Source organism: Papaver somniferum, chromosome 7 (genome assembly GCF_003573695.1).
Source record: "Papaver somniferum cultivar HN1 chromosome 7, ASM357369v1, whole genome shotgun sequence".
NCBI lineage: Eukaryota > Viridiplantae > Streptophyta > Magnoliopsida > Ranunculales > Papaveraceae > Papaver > Papaver somniferum.
Genome location: NC_039364.1, coordinates 194,281,017 through 194,303,647, shown reverse-complemented (window position 1 = coordinate 194,303,647; position 22,631 = coordinate 194,281,017). Strand labels below are relative to the sequence as shown.

General features: G+C 39.7%; 1 protein-coding gene across 1 annotated transcript; it reads right to left on the bottom strand.

Moving 5' to 3' along the window:
• Positions 1–941: 941 nt before the first annotated feature.
• LOC113299289 (protein PFC0760c-like) lies at positions 942–2,939 on the bottom strand. The gene is made up of 2 exons (XM_026548289.1): positions 2,709–2,939; positions 942–2,669 (listed from the first exon to the last, which is right to left on the bottom strand). The coding sequence occupies exons 1-2, from the start codon at positions 2,890–2,892 to the stop codon at positions 1,168–1,170; spliced, it is 1,686 nt and encodes a 561-aa protein (XP_026404074.1). The 5' UTR covers positions 2,893–2,939; the 3' UTR covers positions 942–1,167.
• Positions 2,940–22,631: the final 19,692 nt, after the last annotated feature.

Genomic DNA, 22,631 nt, shown 5'->3' with positions numbered 1-22,631 from the left:
AATCTTAAGCTATCAGCTCGCTATTATGGACCATTTCAAGTGACTCATCGCGTTGGTGCAGTGACATATAGATTGGATCTTCCTGCTACATCAAAAATCCACCCGGTGTTTCACGTCTCATAACTGAAGAAAAAGATAGGCGTCTCTGCAACCACTGTTCCTAGTCTGCCATTGACTGATGCTGATGGGGAAATTGTGCTCAAGCCAGTTGCAGCTTTAGATTTTCGACAGGACTTTCGTCAAGATTCAATGGTTCCTCAGGTGTTAATTCAGTGGTCTCACACTTCACCAGAAGACGCAACATGGGAGGACATTGCCAATGTCACAGCTCATTTTCCAAAGTTCAATCTTTGAGGACAAAGATTGTCTGAAGAGGAGGGTATTGTCACGTGTGCCAGTTAGCTGCCCTGAGATTTCCTCTGCCTGCCTTAATCCTCAGCAATCATTATCTACCTACCTGTTTTTACAGTTATTAGTTACTGTCGTGTGGATTAGCTACACGTGCAGGGTTGTTAGACGTTTGATCCTTGCTAGGGTTTGTCTTCTTTGTATTTAAGACAAAATGATTGGGAAAGAGGATAAGAAATAGAATTGACTACTGCACCTTGAGTGTAGATGTGTTTATGTTATCAGTGTTCTTCCTTGCATCTCGATATCATCATATAGTCTTGTGAAGATCACACACAGTCTTGACAGGCATCATATCACTTGAAGAAGAGGACCTGCAACTTAGAAGTGCAAGACCCAAAAAGCTAGCAAGTATAAGAATGAAATTTAATTTGGAATTACTTTATAAATTCAACGTGGGTTTATAGATGAAATATAATTATGATCGTTGCCAATTAGGCAGGTATTGCATCATAGCTCGAAAAGAAAGAGATGTAGAGAAAATTAAAGGGGGGCAAGAGCATGTGGTTCACTTCCATTCAGTCGTTTCAGTGTCGATCAGAATTTCGAACTTCTTAAGACTTTAAAGAAAAAAGGTTAATGTTTTAACTACTTTCAACATACAATTCACTCTGCAGGATTAAAAACGATCATTCATGCATCTAGTGCACATTGATTTATTATAATCGAACATTTAACTATTGTAATCGAACATTTAACATTTATTGGAAGTCGCACCTTATTTCCGATGATATCCGTATTATCCTGAGCAACACCGGTTTAATTTTTTGCATCTGCAGATTTATCATCACTGACACCATTTGCGTCGTGCTTGTCTCCGCAATTGTCTTTGCAATCTTTTCCGTTATTATCATCACAATCGCATTTGCAGTTGCAGCAATTGCAACACTTGCAGCTCTTATCATCACCACGATCACTTTTGCACTTGTCGTTTTTTCTGTCGCCACATTTGTCGTTTCTCTTGCAGTCGTCGTCGTCTTTCTTTTTGCAGTCATCTTTGCCGTTCTTTTTGCCGCCATTGTCATCATTCTTTTTGCAGTCGTCGTCCTTATTTTTGCAGCCCTCATCATCTTTCTTTTTGCAGCCCTCATCGTCATTCTTTTTGCAGTCATCGCCGTCATTCCTTTTGCGGTCGCCGTTCTTTTTGCAGTTTTCATCGTCTTTCTTTTTGCAGCCGTCATCGTCATTCTTTTTGCAATCATCGCCGTTCTTTTTGCAGTTTTCATCGTCCTTCTTTTTGCAGTCATCTTTGTCGTTCTTTTCGCAATCTTCGTCGTTCTTTTTTCCGCCATTGTCATCATTCGTTTTGCAGTCGTCGTCCTTCTTTTTGCAGCCCTCGTCATCTTTCTTTTTGCAGCCCTCATCGTCATTCTTTTCGCAGTCATCGCCATCATTCTTTTTGCGGTCGCCGTTCTTTTTGCAGTTTTCATCGTCCTTCTTTTTGCAGCCCTCATCGTCATTCTTTTTGCAATCATTGCCATCATTCTTTTTGCAGTCGTCGTCCTTCTTTTTGCAGTTTTCATCATCATTCTTTTTGCGGTCATCACCGTCGTTCTTTTTGCAGTTTTCGTCGTTCTTTTTGCAGTTTTCATCGTCCTTCTTTTTGCAGCCCTCATCATCATTCTTTTTGCGGTCATCGACGTCGTTCTTTTTGCAGTTTTCATCGTCCTTCTTTTTGCAGCCCTCATCATCATTCTTCTTGCGGTCATCCCCGTCGTTCTTTTTGCAGTTTTCATCGTCCTTCTTTTTGCAGTTTTCATCGTCCTTCTTTTTGCAGTCATCTCCGTCGTCCTTCTTTTTGCAGTTATCATCGTCGTTCTTTTTTTTGCAGTTTTCGTCGTCCTTCTTTTTGCAGTTTTCATCGTCCTTCTTTTTGCAGTCATCGCCGTCGTTCTTCTTTTTGCAGCCCTCATCATCGTTCTTTTTGCAGTCATCGTCATCGTTCTTTTTGCAGTCTTTCTCATTGTCATTCTTTTTACTGTCATCATTTTCGTTGTCCTCCTCATCATCGTCATTCTTTTTGCAGTCATCTTCCTTGTCATTGTCCTTTTTCTTGCAGTCCTGGTCGTCATTGTCTTTCTTTTTGCAGTCATCTTTATCGTTGTCACCTTTGCAAGCTCCATTGCAGCTACAGCAGCAACAATTTTTTTGGCAGTTGTCTTTGTTGCAGCAGTAATTACAGCAACAGTCGTCTTTGTCTTTGCAGTTGTTTTTATCTTTATCGTTATTTTCGCAACAGGAATCGCAACAATCATTTTCTTCGTCTTTGCAATTATCTTTACAATCATTTTCTTTGTCTTTGTCTTTGCAATTATCTTTGGACCATTTAGCATCGAGCCAATAGTTCTTAGCACCCTCTTTCACCTCGATCAATTTCCTTGGCAAATTTTTTTGTGATTGTTCTTTGTTTGAGCCATCGACGGAAACACAAAAAGTGAAAACTACAACTGATACAACAAACAAAAAAACTACTGAAATCTTCATTGTCTTTCTCACTCACTTTCTCACCCTCACAACTTAAGTGAAACTTAAGATTTTGTGTATATGGTCAGATTGCTAGAGACCCTCGGCCTTTATACACGCCAAATATTTAAGATATGGCCGAAAATAGAAGTGGGGGACTGGTTGATTAATGAAGTGAAAGGGAATAATTCTCCCTTTCAAAAGCTCCAAAATCAAATTGCCAATTCTGTTTTGGTCATCAATGCCAATTTGAGTTCGTTCGATTCTGACTGTTTAACTTGTGCACCCAATTCCCTTTGGTACCATTCTATTAGAAGGAAAATCAGAAGCGCATTTCATTTGTGTATCTCTTCATCGTCCTGTTTCTCAATGCTAGTTCAGTTATTCCCCTGACTCTATTCATTTTACCCCTCTTTTAACAGTAAAATAAATTGCAGGTTGTAGACATTTTATAAAGTGACCCTGTTTTGAATTTTTATAAATTTTCTAAATTACCCCGTTTTATTCAAAAAATTCCATCCAGTTAAGTGTTAGGTGTCAGTTAACTTTCCAATTAAAAGTCCTATTTACTCCTAAACTACATCTCCTTGGTAGAGAGGATAAATAATTCGACGATCCTGAAAGAGGGTGTAACGATCCTGAACTAGGCTCGACGAACCTGAAAGTGGTGTAACGACCCTGAACCAGGCTCGACTAACCTGAAAAATATTGTAGAAAATTGATTCTCCACCAACCAAAAACCTCAAGACACTTGGAAATGATGAACCCTTTCAGGGAATGATGAAACGAACCTGAAAATGATGACACGATCCTGAACCGAGCTCGACAAATTGGAAAATGATGTAGAAGGTAAACGTACTAACAAGTAAAGGGTAAAGAAGTAAACTTTAAAGAAACTAAACTAGTGTTAACTAACTAGGATGGAAAACTAAACAGTTGGGACACTTTAGAAAATTTGTAAAAAACGGGGTAACAAGAAAACGAGGTCAATAAAACGGGATACTTTATAAATTCTCCCAATAGATTAAGACTAATTTTTTGTATTGGCTGTTGAAGATTATATATCAAGTGTCTTTGAATGCAAATTAAAGTTGCATTTATACAGGTTTCATTTTGGGGTTGTGGATCGGGTCATGGATGATGTAGTAGCAAGAACAACCAGCTAAGGACCACGCGCATGTATGATGGAGAAAAAAAGCCTCCAAGTGCAGTAATTTTAAGTCTAATTAAAGAGATATTCAAAACCCAAGAATGGTCATCATTTGAAAGTTGATTGAACATCTTATTCAATCAACTTTCAAATGAACCAAACTCCAACCTTATCACGACTTTCACCTTAACTCCACGAACAATCATATCCCAAATTCTACAACATCCATCATCAAATCCTACAACTTCCTTTTTCTGTTTTTTATTCTGGACCCTATGGCTATCCAGAAATGATCTAATCTATCAACAAAAACAAACAACCTCGGAAGAAATCGTAGCATGGGCACAAAAACTACAACAAGAATATTTTTGGGCACTGCACGCGTCACCACCAATCATATCGGGAGATACATCAACAATCAACCATATGATAACAGATAGAAGAATAGCAACAATATCGGTAAGTTGGTCCACTCCGAATATAAATTGGATTAAGATTAACACGGATGGAGCAGCCAGAGGCCACACGGGATTTGCAGGAGCTGGATTCTTCTGTAGAGACTCTGATGCACGAACCTTAATAGCTTTGGCTCAACCATTGGGAATTACGACAACACTAACTACGGAAACATGGGCCTTGCTATTGGCTTCAAGAACATCATCAGAGAGACAATGGTCTAAAATCCTTTTTGAAACGGACTCAGAGAACCTCCTGCGTTTCATCACATCAACTACCTCGCCACCTTGACACATAGCAAGAATGATTGAAGAAATAAAAAGCAGACTCAGGCAAATCCCACAAGTCGCTATACAACATAACTACAGGGAAGGAAATCAAGCAGCGGACGGATTAGCCAACCATGCAGTGGATGAAAGCCAAGCAGAAAACTATTCAACCAAAATCTGGGACCAGACAATCCCATCTTTTATCAGTCATATTTTATTTCAAGACTCTGTAGGTACCACATACCCACGACAGGTTGTAAATTAAACGCATTATAATAAAATCTATGCTTCAAAAAAAATCAATTAAATATGTGCAATTAAATAGACACCATCAAAGTTGAGTTAACTGTTCGGGATGAAGACCTGCTAACTGAAAACGCATATGCTTTTGGGGGAGTGATAGACTCACCGACAAAGCTACCGAGAATAAATATCGCGAGGGGATCCTTCCGTCACGGCAGCGCTTCTCTGGGATTAGAGAGGGTTAAAATGGGTCCATTCTTTATCTCAAGCGCGATATTCTATCGGGAGAAAGTTGCGGTAAGTTAATCATTTCCGTATGCTTTTGTGCTTGTTATTTTCCACCACCTTGGGTTGAAATCAGACCCAGCATGGATTATTGTGCTTGTTCTTTTTCACACAATAGGACTTTGCTACCCGAAGCGAGAATTTTGTGAACACTAGAATCACCGTGAGTATCTTCGTGTCACAACAATCAATGTTCGCAATGGTGTTAAATTATAAGAATCATTATAAAAGCATAACATATGGTTTCGATGACATGTGAATCATATATATTCTCGGCAGTAATAAGAATAAATCATACACTGATAAAACAAACATAATTTAAATGCAGAAATGTAAATAACGTGGCAAGTTATATGGTTCAACACTGTAGATGGGGAAAAAAGATTTGCTGGTTTCTCAGGGAATTGAAGAGACGAGCGTGTTGTCGAGACTCCTCAACCAAGCAAACCGTTCAACCTCACAGATGCACTGCAAAAGGAGTGCTTAGATTCGAGAAATCAATCTGTAGGACTCCTGCCTAAACCAAGTCAATGGCCGTTCCAGAGTCAATTCGGTCGCAAAGAGGGAGATGGGTTGATCTGTAGGAGGGAAGCTGAGAATTGTGTGGGATCTATGATGATCAAGGATTGTGCATGTGCTGAAGGTTTCTGCAATTTTCGGTGAACTGATGAGTTCGAATAAGTTCTGGGAGATTGACGAATTCTTGAGAGTAATTGCTCGAGAAATTCTGTGTAGACGAATGTTGTTTTTTCAATCATGGATTCAGAGACTTATTTATATTGTCAAAACAGTAAAACCTTGATCCATGTAAGTGTGACGGTTTCTTGAGTGAAAGAGTGTGGAAGTGAGAAATCGTGGTGAAACCAGTTCTAGGTCGTGCGGAGACGTGGTTAACATTCCACCCACTACTTTGCTAACTCCTTCAACCGTTTGTACGACTTACTCACATTTCTCATCGTGGATGAATCCACGTGCCGTAGGCCGCCAGACCAAAATCCTAATTTATATCCCCCCATGTGACGTGATTGATGTCTCACGAATCATGGAGTCTGCATGGCAGACGTGTATTTAGTCAGTTGTTGACTGATTAGACAATGAGTCTAAGTTTTGTTGAATCGAGCATGAGTGATCGAATGCAATGCTCGATGATTCATGGATTGAACATGTTAGACGTTCTTAGATATTGCTCGTCTGAGCAAATATTGTAAATTCGAGCAACTGAGCATCTGAATGGCGGATCAATATTTGAGCAACTGAGCAAGTGTTGCTCAGTTCGACGAATTACTGAATATTGATAGTTGGATTAATATTCGAGTAACTGAGCAAGTATTGCTCAATTAGACGAATTGCTGATAAATTACTGATTATTGATAGTTTGATCAATTTCGACGAATTTTTTATTGGTGACGTGACCCAATAAAATATTAATTAAAATATTGGTAGACTATCGAATATTATATAATTAATCCATATGTTGATTGCTGGATCAACATAAATTTATTAGTGTTTGAACTTGCTCAGAATAATGATTTGTTGAGTGTTTGTTCAAAAACCCTAATTTTTGATCAATTGTTCGTCAATTGATGAATTGTTGAAAACAGTTCATGAGTTATAGAGAGACCGACCACATGGGATGATGGACGTCCATAGGGTTCCCAAGTGCTTGAGTGAGCATGCACCAGGGTCCTTAGTTGTCCAGTTGGTGAAAGGATGATGATTTGAATGCTGGTTTCATCATTTATTGAAATAGTGCTCGATTGAGCATTAGGTGATAAAACCTAATTATGGAAAAGTGGGGGACCGACCAAGAGGGCATGAAACCGGCCCTTGGCGGTTATGGGACCATCGTATGGTCATTTGAGCAAATTCCAAGTTGGTTGGAAAGAGTTTGGACCCAATATGAGCAATTGAGCAAATTATGTCAAAATTATGAGAATGTGTGGGACCGGCTCCCTGCAAGCCTTAGGGATGGCCTTGGTCTGTCAAGGAAGCATGCATGTGTCTCCAAAATGTCCATGTCTCAGTCTTGAGAGTTTCGACATTTTCTGATGTGCGTTTGAGCAATATCTCGGATTTTCAGAAGAGTTTGATCTTTGACTGAAATTCTTGATTTTGCTCGAATGAGCAAGTAGAACTTTGCTCGTTTCATCAATTTTTGAGAATATTATAACAATAATATTTTAATGTTTTTCGTAAATATCCTAGTCGGTCATGTGACCATTTTACTTTTTGGATTTTTCATGGTTTAAGCAATATTTGAGAAAATATGAGGAAACCATGATTTTTGCTCAAACTGAGGAGTTTCATGAGATGAGAGAAATAATAATTATGAAAAATTAGGGATTGTAAGGTGTGGGACCGGCCACGGATAGGGCGTGGTCGTCCGGCCAGGTAGCCCGGTCCCGCAACACCTTTCCCTATTTTATATTATTTTTTCATGAAACTATGAAACTATGGAGAAAACATGAGTTTTGTTGAAACGGAGAAGTTTCATGAGATTAGGGAAATAATAATTATGAAAGGACAAGGGATTACAAGGTGTGGGACTGGCCACGTCCAGGGCATGGTCGGCCGTCTAGGTTGCCCGGTCCCGCAACACCTTTCCCTATTTTATATTATTATTTTTCATGAAACTATGAAACTATGGAGAAACCATGAGTTTTGTTGAAACGGAGAAGTTTCATGAGATTAGGGAAATAATAATAATTACAAAGGGCAAGGGATTGCAAGGTGCGGGACCGGCCACGGCCAGGGCATGGCCGGCAATCTAGGTTGCCCGGTCCCGCGACACCTTTCCCTATTTTATATTATTTCTTCTCATGAAACCATGGAAATATGGAGAAACCGTGAGTTTTGCTCAAACAAGAAAAGTTGCTAGAATGAAGGAGTTTTTCATGAGTTCATGAAAATAACAAAATAAGGAAAAATAATGGAAGAGGCATGGGACCGGCCACGACTAGAGCACGGCCGGCCAGCTGGTGGGCCCGGCACATGAGCGCCTCTTTTTATTATTTTAATATTTTTGTTTTGTCTCTCCTGTTTTGTGTAGGATTCCTTGTTTGTCCATATTTTCGAATGCTCGTTGGTGCATTCGGATGCTCGGTTGTGCATCATTGTTGAGTACACTTGCACCATTTTCTTGGGGCTTTCTCAGTGATAGTATTTATTACTAATTTATGAAATTCAGTGGAGAACGGTTCATGAAACTGAGTATAAAAGTGAGTAGTTATTTATTATTAATCCATATGATCAGCTGTGGATTCGACCATGAATTCAGAATAATAAAACGAGCATTAGCATTCCATGGGATCGTGGATTCGACCATAGAATCGGAGTAATGAAAGTAGTTATTACCATTCCATGAGATCAGCCGTGGATTCGATCATGAAATCGGAGTAATGAGATTATCCATTACCATTCCATGAGATCAGCCGTGGATTCGATCATGAAATCGGAGTAATGAGATAAAAATAGATTATCTTCTAGGAATTCAGTTGTGAATGTCACTGTAGAGTTGATCTATTGCAGAATGGATATTAGCCAGTTAAAGCGTCATATCCGTTCTGAAAGGTGCATAGTCAGGAAACAACGAGTGTTGCCGAAGTCCTGAAGGCGTTATTGCTCTCAATCTTACGGAGAACCGCCTGGATCTATACACGGTCTCTCTACATAGTTAGGGAACAGTGAGTGTCACCGACGTCCTGAAGGCGTTATTACTACTCTCAATCTTACGGAGAACCGCCCAATCGTTCTTCTATGTAGAGGTGGGTCTCTCTCATGTAGTCAGGGAACAGTGAGTATCACCGACGTCCTGAAGGCGTTAAGTCCTCAATCATACGGAGAACCGCCCAATTATGTTATTCTACATAGAGGTTATGATGAAATGCAAGGTATCGAACGCTCAGCTAGTGGAGGCTTTTCGAGAAACATATTCATCATGGCTCGTAAAATATGAATCGTCACATGCCTGAAATCCGTGTCAGAAACATGCAGTATCATGATTTTACGGTTTTGACCTTTGTTGAAAATCCACCATCTACATTAAGTCCCCTGCTTAGTGAGGGACAGTCATGTTCCGCAGTAAGCATTAAATGGTGATTTTCAGTCGCCAAGATCAGTGATTGAACTCAGTTGTACAAAGGTATATTCAGAATCCTCAATTTGCTCAAATAGTGTCACGTACGAGCAAATGTTCAGGTGAGGACCCTGATAGTATGATAGAGTGTCATCCCGTGAGCACGGAGAGAAGAGGCACTGCTGGTTTGGACGGTCAGACGTTCAGTTTTGGTTGGTTTAGCGTTTGCGGTCCCAGGCCCAAAAGAAGAAACTTTTGTTTTAGGAATAGGCGTTCGGTCGTTAGTTTAAGAAACAAACAATGATCCCTAACATAAGAGAGATTTTTTATTTTATTTTTTAAATCTGTGAGATTTCACGGAATGGAATAAACACTCGTTTCAAAGGTGAATGCTCGTTCGAGAGAAAAAAGTTTTTTTTTTAATATACGTGCGTCTGTTAGTAGTCCATGAGCTTTCATGCAAAATTTTATTTCGACATGTGAGCTTTCATAAATTTTTGAAAATATACTCACTTCAAAGACGGATGCTCAAACGAGGGAGCCAAATATATATGTTTTTCTACGTGAGTTTCACGTTAAAATATATTTTGTGTAAAATTAATGTTTTGGTTTTGAACAAATGTTGAAAGTAGACAATCATACATAGCAAAATAATGTTTGTATGTGAGTTTTCACAATTATAGAATGGACGTCTGTCCAATTTTTGAAAAACCAGTGAATGTTCACACAGTGAAAATTTATGTGAAATCAAATTTTGATTTTCAACAATTGCTAGAAGTAAATAATTTTTGATGAAATATTGTTTGTATGGATTTGCTGAATAGTGTATGCACAAAAACCAATGAGTGTTCACTCGATGGGAGTCGCTCACACGGTAAAAATTATGTGAATTGTTCACATGATGGAAGTTTCCTGAATTGTTCACAGTTTTATGAAAATCACGTTATGGTTTTGAATAACGAATTTTGTTCTTCTTTGCAGGTTTGAAGGAACGATCAAGTTTTCGAAATTCTGACGTTATAATCACTACAGCTAGTAAATTGTAAATAGGTAAGAGTTGGATGGTTACCATTTTTGTTGCATGTTTTTTATTGGTATATCCATGACTCTATGTATTTCGCCTCAGATAATGGTGACTTCCAGTTACAACCACTCTTCTAGTTCTTCCGGGAAACGCTCCAGAAATATCAAGTCAAAGATGAAGACTTCTGCAGATGTTCATGCTGAGGTGAATCAACCTTTCATAGACGCTAGAAATTTGATACATTGTATGTCTCTTGATCATCTGGGATTCGTCCGTGTTAAGAAAGTAGAGACGTGATGAAATGTCACATAAGAAAAGAGCTAAAGATGAAAAGCTCATATCTCATCAGCAGAAACACCATCGACTCCAGCAAATGAGTATCAGATGAAGATGAAGTACAGCCTTGCATTGATGGTGTAGCTCCTGACGTGGATGAATGAAGAATTTCGTCATAATTCGTCATCAGAAAATTTAGAACTCATCCCTTTAGCAAAAACGCCATAAAATCTTCATCCGGTGTCGGATTTTCGCGATCTACCCATGTATCCTCATGCCCAGGAAATTTCCAAGCTTTAGAAAAGAATCTTTTTGAGTTTTGATCACGTTTAGGAGGTGAAATCATAGAAACAGTAAACTTTCAGGAGATCTTCAGAACTTTTTCAGCTGTCATGTAGTCCAAAGTTTTGGCCACATATTTTTGCTTGTTTCTCCAATTGATGTGAATTGTGGATATGTTGTAGAGGACATACATAAGAAGAGAATGGTATATGACTCATCCCTAGATTCTTCACCAATTTTTTCCAGCTTGCTTCTTTGTGCGGGACAGTGTAAAATCATCTCAGACGAGCTTGTTGTAAACCACTCCCGTTGTGTCTTTAGACCATTCGCTTGTGTCTTGAACAGTTGGTGAAGGATTTTAATGTCATCGATTCATTTGAGATCTGTACCCCTTGATTGATACATGAGCATGGTTCTTGCAGTGCCATCTTGTTTCCGTCAGTCGTAGAAACATCACTTCTGAAACCCTGGTCATGGGACCATAACTGAGGTTGCTCTCAAGAGGGGGTGATGTAATGACCATGGTTGCATGTCCCGGTGATAGATTTCATTTTACTATGAATGATTAGCACTGAAGAGCCCGGCGCCACGAGTCTTGGACTTGTGAAATTGATCGTCATGATCAGCGGACCATCAGTCCCCAGTATTTTGTTAAATCTCTCCCTTTCATTCCTTCTTCTGGCAATACCTAGATAGAGTACCGGGTAGAAAAATTGATGTAAAGACCTAGGTGGTCGAAGTTGGAGATACCTTGATGAAGGACTCAGTGGAAAGACCTGGTGGACACCGACCGACTGTGGAAGTTATGAATCCCGTCTGAGAATTGCTGCTTGCATGTTGTATGCTCTGGAAGCCGTAGGAACCTCATACGATGTCGGAATTCGATGCTTGACCCCAACTTTTGAAGCTAAGAGACTGAGTTATCCCATGAGAAAATAATCACTCAATTTGGAGTTGCAGAGGTCAGCCAACGAAGCGTGCACATTTGTAATTTGTAATCCCGTACAAAATTTTCATATTTCGTAGACCTGACGAAAAAGGCCATATATTTCAGCTCGTATGTCCGCCTGATGCGCCATTTTGGTATGTTGTAGAAGAGACATAGATGAACATCTATTGTTGAGGAAGTATTTTCCAATTCCTCACCCATTGGTACGTTTTTTTAAACCCATGGATTGAAGTATGTTGTATCTCATTTGTAGAGGTGATGAAAATATCTTGTAGAAGTCTTTGACTTGAGCCTACCCGTCATGCGAGCTTTGGGAAGAATTTCATGTGAACATATTTTAATGTCTACACATCTTGATACGAATCATTAATGCTTGGAGAAGTCGGGTTCATCGAGCAATGCTTCATAGAATGGTTAGTTGATGAAGCCCTGTCATGAGGATGTTGCTCCTAAGACCGTTTTTGATGCTAATATCACGATTGAATTTTCTACAGACATTCTTGTTGATGATGATACCATGGACGGATTTCCTCCAAATATCCTTGTTGATGCTGATACTATGGTCAGAGTTGCTCCAGAGACCGAAAAGGATAGATACATGATTATCGACATAGTCTTTGCTCCTCCATCCAGTGAGCCTTTACATTCACAAACTAGTTGGTGGGTTTAGCATCCCTAAGATGAAGGTGTACTGGGAGTTCAACCTGAATTATCCTGAGCAGTAAGACTTTACAACGGACTGGCTTCGTCAGTGAGTCGACGCTGTTGTGGTAGATAGTATTCATTCTGAATGTGATCGGTGAAGAGAGGAAGTTCTTCAGTCGTGCAGGGGTTTGTAATGTAGAGGGGTCCCGTTGATGAGGTTTCATGGAATCACATCAGGTTTCAATAAATAGATTTGAATCGATCTTTCCAATAAGATCAAGTCCCCAGTGTATGTTGAATCAGTGTGTCATCGTCGAGATATTTGTGCTGAAGCCAGATGCGTCATTATCGAAGGTGTACTCTTTGATTGGGAGTACAATGCGAAGGCTTCTTAGATGCTTGAGCATTGAGGCGTATATTCCTTAAGCATCGAATGTCTTAGGTTCGATTGTCTCGTCCCTGAGTATCTTCTGTTCATTCAGCATTCCTTTCGTTGCGGTAGTGGGATTCAACACTTGTGCAAACATCATAGGTTTCTGGTTTGTGGCACACATGGACACTCCTGCAAGGCTATGGAGAAACGCCCAAAGTGTTCTTTGCCATGCTTGGATATCATCTCAGTAATGAATGTCTCAGTGCTTGATTCGGAAAATGTCAGATTCAACCACTTGGTAAAATACTAATGCAGTGAACCTACCATTCGTCTTGCAGTAGCAGAGTTGCTAGCAGGATTGAGTCCCCATGCTAGGATAGCATGTGAGGAAATAGATGACACAGACATGGAAGGAATGAGACTTGCCTGAGTGTGGAACCTCTTGATGAATGTCTATGCACAACCTCGTCAAAGTTCGAAATTCCCCCCAAGTGCTCTGATGATGGAATGTCCGTTAAATATTCTAGATCAGAACTTTATTTTCTGGAGAGATCTGCAACCAAAGGCGCTTTGTCAGTACCCATCTTTTCAGCGTGGATCCACGCTCGTCTGAAGAACATGTCATATCTTGGATCTTTCTGATTATGCGAAACTTGGTTTCTGTCCAGGTTGAACTTATGTTCACTTTAAGAGTGATGTATCCATAATCATTTCCGAGCGTTCCTTCAAGGTATCTAATTGAGATGGGATCACGAGTAGCTTATTGTCGAGTGATGCCTGCGGCTCTGAGGGTTTTCAGTGAAATGACGTTGATGGTGGTGTCAGTATCGATCAACATTCTTCCGAATTCATTTCCTCTGAGATGGACTGTGGTAAGCAGTCCCCAGTCGTGCATCTTCTTGTCTGTGGATGAAGGTTCAAGGAGCATTTCCGGGATGGACGGACGTCTAACACAATGTAATTCGGTGTCGTGAACATGTCTTTCCTTTGTGCCTTAGACAGATAGAGCAATTTCACAGATATGCTCGATCAACGATTGGACTGCTTCTTTGACTGGTTGTTCAGAGAGTGTAAAGGTGTGGGAGAGGATTCTTGTGTACTCATTCAGTCCCCAGTTGAAGCTATTATGGATCAACCTTCTCTTTGAAGATGTACTTCAAAATGTTGCAGTTACTTGTTGGATGATCGATGGATTTATGAAGGCGACAGTACCTGGGATTATCCATTTCTCCTTCAGTTGGCTCTCTCCTGATGAACGATAATTTGATTGCACCATCTTGAACTCAGACTTCCAGTAACTCGATCACTCCTTCATGAGAAGAGAGAATTTTGAGTCTGTTTGATCATTTCCCAGTTCGTTGATGCTGGGTCGAGGTTCGCGCATCTTAGGATTGGTTATCTTTTCTTTGCGCCTTCAGAGGAGCCTGGGATGTTGGAGGAGTGCTCTGATGCTGTGTATCAGCTTTCCTTTCATTCATTTCAGCGACAACGTTTGTTGAAGGCTAGGATTGTACTGATCGTTGTCTAAGCATCGGCTTCTTCGAGTTCCTCGACCTTGCAGACTTTGCTCTTTCCAGTAAAGCAGGTGCAGTAGTCGATGATCGTTTGGATGCTTCATGAAGCTCCGAGAAAGTCTGGAACCGGAGATTTTCCAGCAAGGCTCTGTAGACCGGGATCGTTATGTTGATGCACGAGTCCACCAGTTGTTGTTCAGTGACATTTGGGTCATGACAATCCAAAGCTTGGACTTTGAACCTCTTCACATAATTGTTTGGATGTTCATTGTACTTCTGAGCCATCCTTTCTAAGTCAGAAAGAGTAATCTGTTCAGAGACGAAGAAGTACTTCCTGTAGAAGGCGTTAACCATTTCTCCCCAGTTAGCGATGCTCCCAGGTGCAATGTTGTTGTACCAGGTGTATGATCGGCCTGTCAGAGATTTCGATAATTCTTTCAGACGGACAACATGGTTGTGTTCATGCTCTCCTAGTGCCTCCAGGAATCGAGAGACGTGTTCTCGAGCATTCCTTGTTCCGTTGTACAGTGTGAACGTAAGAGAAGTGTAGCCTTTTGGGAGAGGGATTCTATGCGTAGCAGCAGGGTATGGAGGTTGATGACGGTGGACAGATGGTGCATTGCATTTCCCTCGATCCTCCATAAAACGTTCCAGATCTTCAAGAGTGATGAAACCGGCAGGATCTTTTGTTGATTACTTTTCCGCAGCTTTGTGGACTTCATCATCGTCAACTACTGGAACAACTTCAGGATCAGCAGTTGGAGATGCTTATTTGGCTCTTCCCTTCTCTTGAGTCTTCTCTGACATCTTGTCAGTGAGGTCCTTGAGATGAGCGCATAATTGCTTTTGTGTTGTTGCCATCACTATTTTATTCTTGGCAAGAATTTCTTAAATCTTCATGAGATCGGTTATGGTAGGCAGATCTTTTCTGACTTCTTCAGGAGTCCTGCCGAATAGCGGATTACTTCCGATGTTGGTTTGAGGAGGGGTGGTGCTTCCAGTACCATTGTTGGAGCAGTAACGGTTTCCGGAGTACCACCATTGTTGCTAGTGCTGGCGTTATTTGTGTTAGGATTAGTAACTGATCCTGACCTAGGATCAACCATTTTGTGAAAGTTTGAGATTGCAACCGAGAGATTAATCTCCCACTGTGGTCGCCAATCTATAGAAGGGGAAAAACGATTTGCTGGTTTTTCAGGAAATTGAAGAGACGAGCGTGTTCTCGAGACTCCTCAACCGAGAAAACTGTTCAACCTCACACAGATGCACTATAAAGGGAGTGCTTAGATTTTAGAAATCAATCTGTAGGACTCCGGCCTAAACCAAGTCAATGGTCGTTCCAGAGTTAATTCGGTCGCAAAGAGGGAGATGGGTTGATCTGTAGGAGAGAAGCTGCGAATTGTGTGGGATCTATGATGATCAAGGATTGTGGATGTGTTGAAGGTTTCTGCAATTTTCTGTGAACTGATGAGTTCGAATATATAAGTTCTGGGAGATTGACGAATTCTTAAGAGTAATTGCTCGAGAAATTCCGTGTAGACGAATGTTGTTTTTTCAATCATGGATTCAGAGACTTATTTATATTGTCAGAACAGTAAAACCTTGATCCCTGTAAGTGTGACAGTTTCTTGAGTGAAAGAGTTGGGACGTGGGAAATCGTGGTGAAACCAGTTCCAGGTCGTGCGGAGACGTGGTTAACCGTCCACCCACTACTTTGTTAACTCCTTCAACCGTTTGCACGACTTACTCACATTTCTCATCGTGGATGAATCCATGTGACGTATGCCGCCAGACCAAAACCCTATTTGCTATCCCCCCATGTGACGTGATTGATGTCTCACGAATCGTGAAGTCTGCATGACAGACGTGTATTTAGTCAGTTGTTGACTGATTAGACAATGAGTCTAAGTTTTTTTGAATCGAGCATGAGTGATCGAATGCTCGATGATTCATGGATTGAACATGTTAGACGTTCTTAGATATTGCTCGTCTGAGCAAATATTGTATATTCGAGCAACCGAGCATCTGAATGTCGGATCAATATTTGAGCAACTGAGCAAGTCGACGAATTACTGAATATTGATAGTTGGATTAATATTCGAGTAACTGAGCAAGTATTGCTCAATTCGATGAATTACTGATAAATTATTGAATATTGATAGTTGGATCAATATTCGAGTAACTGAGCAAGTATTGCTCAGTTCGACGAATTTTTTATTGGTGACATAACCCAATAAAATATTAATTAAAATATTGGTAGACTACTGAATATTATATAATTAATCCAGATGTTGATTGCTGGATCAACATAAATTTATTAGTGTTTGAACTTGCTCAGAATAATGATTTGTTGAGTGTTTGTTCAAAAACTCTAATTTTTGATCAATTATTCGTCAATTGATGAATTGTTGAAAATAGTTCATGAGTGATAGAGGGACCGATCACATGGGATGATGGATGTCCATACGGTGCCCAAGTTCTCAAGTGAGCATGCACCAGGGTCCTTAGTTGGCCAGTTGGTGAAAGGATGATGATTTGAATGTCGGTTTCATCATTTATTGAAATAGTGATCGATTGAGCATTAGGTGATAAAACCTAATTGACCAAGAGGGCATGAAACCGGACCTTAGTGGTCATGGGACCAGCGGATGGTCGTTTGAGAAAATTCCAAGTTGGTTGGAAAGAGTTTGGACCCAATATGAGCAATTGAGCAAATTAGGTCAAAATTATGAGAATGTGTGGGACCGGCTCCCTGCAAGCGTTAGGGCCTGCCTTGGTCGGTCAAGGAAGCATGCATTTGTCGCCACAATGTCCATGTCTCAGTCTTGAGAGTTTCGACATTTTCTGATGTGCGTTTGAGCAATATCTCGGATTTTCAGAAGAGTTCGATCTTTGACTGAAATTCTTGATTTTGCTCGAATGAGCAAGTAGAACTTTGCTTGTTTCATCAATTTTTGAGAATATTAAAACAATTATATTTTAATATTTTTCGTGAATAGCCTAGTCGGTCATGTGACCATTTGACTTTTTCATGGTTTGAGCAATATTTGGGAAAATATGAGGAAACCATGATTTTTGCTCAAACTGAGGAGTAAAACGCAACTAAATAATTAATTCTCAACTCGAAATTCTTGTCTATGCAAGATAGACTAATTAGGTATGCGACAGTCGTCTTAAGGATAGAAATGTGAATATAACTTGAGAAATAGATGGTTCAGTCTTCACTTACCTTCTATTGATGAGGTTCTCCAAAAGCTTTGGTTGATCTTCGCCTTCCAACAATAATTTTGGCCGGTCCCACACCTTACCCGGTCCCGCAACACCTTTCCCTATTTTATATTATTGTTTTTCATGAAACTATGAAACTATGGAGAAACCATGAGTTTTGTTGAAACGGAGAAGTTTCACGAGATTAGGGAAATAATATTATGAAAGGACAAGGGATTGCAAGGTGTGGGACCGGCCACGGCCAGGGCATGGCCGTCCGTCTAGGTTGCCCGGTCCTGTAACACCTTTCCCTATTTTATATTATTATTTTTCATGAAACTATGAAACTATGGAGAAACCATGAGTTTTGTTGAAACGGAGAAGTTTCATGAGATTAGGGAAATAATAATTATGAAAGGACAAGGGATTGCAAGGTGTGGGACCGGCCACGGCTAGGGCATGGCCGGCCGGCTAGGTTGCCCGGTCCCGCGACACCTTTCCCTATTTTATATTATTTCTTCTCATGAAACCATGAAAATATGGAGAAACCGTGAGTTTTGCTCAAACAAGGAAAGTTGCTAGAATGAAGGAGTTTTTCATGAGTTCATGAAAATAACAAAATAAGGAAAAATAATGGAAAAGGCATGGGACCGGCTACGGCTAGGGCACGGCCGGCCAGCCGGTGGGCTCGACACATGAGCGCCTCTTTTTATTATTTTAATATTATTATTTTGTCTCTCCTGTTTTGTGTAGGATTCCTCGTTTTTCCATATTTTCGAATGCTCGTTCGTGCATTCGGATGCTCGGTCGTGTATCATTGCCGAGTACACTTGCACCATTTTCTTGGGGCTTACTCAGTGATAGTATTTATTACTAATTTATGAAATTCAGTGGAGAATGATTCATAAAACAGAGTAATAAAAGTGAGTAGTTATTTATTTTTAATCCATAAGATCAGTTGTGGATTCGACCATGAATTCAGAATAATAAAACTAGTATTACCATTCCATGGGATCCCGGATTCGACCATAGAATCATAGTAATGAAAGTAGTTATTACCATTCCATGAGATCAGCCGTGGATTCGATCATGAAATCGGAGTAATGAGATTATCCATTACCATTCCATGAGATCATCCATGGATTCGATCATGAAATCGGAGTAATGAGATAAAAATAGATTATCTTCTAGGAATTCAGTGGTGAGTGTCACGGTAGAGTTAATCTATTTCAGAATGGATATTAGTCAGTTAAAGCGTCACATCCGTTCTGAAAGGTGCATAGTCAGGAAATAGCGAGTGTTGCCGAAGTCCTGAAGGCGTTATTGCTCTCAATCTTAAGGAGAACCGCTTGGATCTATACACGGTCTCTCTACATAGTTAAGGAACAGTGAGTGTCACCGACGTCCTGAAGGCGTTATTGCTCTCAATCTTACGGAGAACCGCCCAATCGTTCTTCTATGTAGAGGTGGGTCTCTCTCATGTAGTCAGGGAACAGTGAGTATCACCGACGTCCTGAAGGCTTTAAGTCCTCAATCATACGGAGAACCGCCCAATTATGTTATTCTACATAGAGATCATGAAGAAATGCAAAGTATCGAACGCTCAGCTAGTGGAGGCTTTTCAAGAAACATATTCATCATGGCTCGTAAAATATGAATCGTCACATGCCTGAAAGTCGTGTCAGAAACATGCAGTATCATGATTTTACGGTTTTGACCTTCGTTGAAAATCCACCATCTACAAGCACGAAGGCTTACGTCCACGGGGTAATGAGAGATTTTCATTATGATTTCAAGGTAATTATAAAGCTAAGTCGGATGATTCTGGGTGAAGGAAAGAGTAAGATTACATGATGGTTGCTCACATCTAATACTTACTTATACTCTCATAAAATAATTCTTCTCAGTCAAAAATTGTCAACCCCTTGTCCTTTGTGGGTATTTATAGGTCTTCGTGTGGATCCCCCTCATTACAGTTGTTATAAAACTTCTTGGTCTGTGTTCCCATAATGCTGGTGTTCGTCGTGAATGTCAGGTGATGCTTCAGCGGTATCATCTTGCTACGACGGTCCACCTCTAATTCAGCCAGACAGGTCTCTCCACGTGCTATGTGTCAGTTGCATTTAATGTTGGTAGTTGGCAAAACCCACACCTAGACAACTATTACTGCAGTCTTGTCTTTTAGATGTCAGATGGACCAATCCTGACCATTGAATTTGAATACATCTTGAGATATGTTAAAGCAGGTTTCGAGTTGTTAGTGTATAACGCATGTCTGTCTATTCTTTGTACACCTCAGTTGCCAGACCTCCACGCGTTTATCTCAGTTGACACGTATAAGGTGGTTGATAAGCACGAAAGCGCGATGCTTTTTCACCCATAATTACATTTGTCAGGCCTCATTTTATTGCTAATAAACTTGTTTTAAGTCTTTTGAAGGGAATAAGCTCTTGTGGAGAAAGTTGCTCGAAAAGTGTTATTTGGCCCCAGAAAAGCACTAAAGGCACCCAAATCTTGGATAAGGGCACCCCTGAAATGTGATAAAGGCACCCGGAGGAGTTGATAAAGGCACCACATGAGTTTTCCCTATTTACAGCCCAAAATTACTCTTTGTACCCCACAAATTACTATTCGCACCCCAGGAATCGCTATTTATACCCCAAATTGCTAAAGGGACGCTGGATTTGGATAAGGGGCAGTCATCTTCTTCGTTTGAATTTTGAATTTTGGCGGGAAAATGGCTGCAGAATTAGGGTTTGATAATTGAAGTGGTTTCACTTAGACTAAAGCGCTGAAATTGAATATGCATCTTCCTTAAGCCTAAACAAGCCTGGTATGACCGCTTGATTGGATCAAAATTGTCTATAATGGTGATTTGAAGCAAACAGATTGAAAAGCAAATTGGCGGGAAAACTGGTTTTTGAACTGCCGGAGTTAGGATTTCGATTTTGGAGGTGTTTGAGTGAAACTAAATGGATGAAATCAAATGGGTTTGTTCCTAGAGACTAAACAGAGATGGTAATATGCTCTGATTCAGTTAAATAGGGATAGATAATCACCGATTGATGAAAACACAAAGAACAGAATTTGGCGGGAAAATAGTTCTTCATCTGCGATATACTCTAGATTGATTTCGATTATATTATGTTGAGATTCTCTCGTTTCTTTTGGTTAGAAATCAGTTGTCAAAGTCAAACATGACTGGTAATCGCCTCTGGTTCGAAAAAAGAAAGATTTTCTCACGATTGGAAGAAAACAGGGAAAGTAAGGTCCGTAAGGATAGTCACGGGAATTTCTATGTTATCCCGAGTATAACTGAAGTTGGTTTGGGTTTTAATCAGTCTTTGCTGTGTTGGAAACGTGATGGAAGCATGTAGGAGATAAAAAAGGAGATTATGGCTGTTGTAGTTGCGTGACAAACTTAAACAGGGAATAAACATTTGCCTTATTTTGGGATAAATACGTGCAATAAGAATATATATTGACTGGGATTCTATAATATTGATGAGGAGAGATTTTACAGATCATTCAAGCGTACAGAATTGAAGAAAAAAAGGAATTATTCCATATTCTGGCAGTGAAAAATAATACCGAGTTATGGCGAGATTATGGGAGTTATGGCGAAAGATTTGAGACCTATCGAGTATATAAAGGGAGCTAGGATCACAGAGAAGAGATATCGAGAGTTGGGAGAAGAGTAGATGGTTGCAGAGCAGATTTTTCTGCTTCTGCGGAAAAGAAGAAGAAGTGTAGTCTGTCGTTTTAGAAATGTCACTGTTTCTTCTAAGAACAACAATTTTTCTGCGACAGAACAAAACAATTGTTTTCCATAAGAGTCATTGTAACAGTTTTGTAACGGATTCACGGCGTTAAACTCAGTTTTCTTATCTTTTCACCTCTTGTAAGACTTTTGAGTAATAAAAATGAATTTTGAGCATGTCTACAATATGAGTTAAACCCCTACACTGGGTCGGAGGATGGATCCGAATTTCATACATGGGTGAATTTATTTTATTCTTTTTATGACTTTTGCACTTATTTTAAATTGATTTATGATTTGAATTAATTAGTTATTATTTTATTTTGATGGGTCATGCTTGCTTAAACGTTTGATGCCTCATGCTTACGATTTATAACTAATATTTTGAGAATCTACCTTGGCAAAAATAAGAGTCCGTATTTTTATTTATTGAGCTATAATTGCCGAAGAATAAATAATTGAACCTTATGATACGAATTCGGTGAAATCCTAGACCCAATAACTCTTTCTTTAATTTATTATTTTGATTAACTCTTTAAATTTAATCTTCACAAGTCTTAGAGTTCGAACCATATTACTACAACAACATTGAAAATACCATCAATTTTTGGCGTCGTCGACGCGGACTTGTTTTTAGATTAATTTTTTAGGTTTATTTTTATTTTGTACAGTAATTTCATTTCATTTTAGATTTTCTTTTTCCTTTTTATGCGTTTCTTTTTGTATTTCTTTTCAGGGACTTTTTGAGGATGATGACTTCTTCTGAGGAGGCGTCACCAAAGATGACACTGGCAGAATATAAGCGTAGAAATTCAAATTATCAGGCAACCTGATCTGAGATGACGCTTGGTGAATATATGCATAGGCAACGGTATGGAGTTTTTGCTCCACAAATGGTAAGTGAAGAATCTCGTCTAATGATATATGAGAAGTATTACAAATACACACCACTTAGTTTGGAACAAAGATTGAGAATTATGGAATGCCAAAAATTATATGATGATGACGATGATCAATCTTGTAGTGACTATTTGTCCCAGAATGAACATATAAATGACCCTGTGGATGATTGTGCGGATGATTTTCCTAATTCCATAGATGAATCTATCTCACAAGATCATTCACCCGACTTACAGGTTGTGTCTAGACCCTTAGACTTCCAAAAGTTACCAAATTTAGGGTTAGAATTGTGTGCTTCTAAAAAAAATTTGGATCAATTTGCATCCAAATACCCAGAGGACTTGCCTGTTTC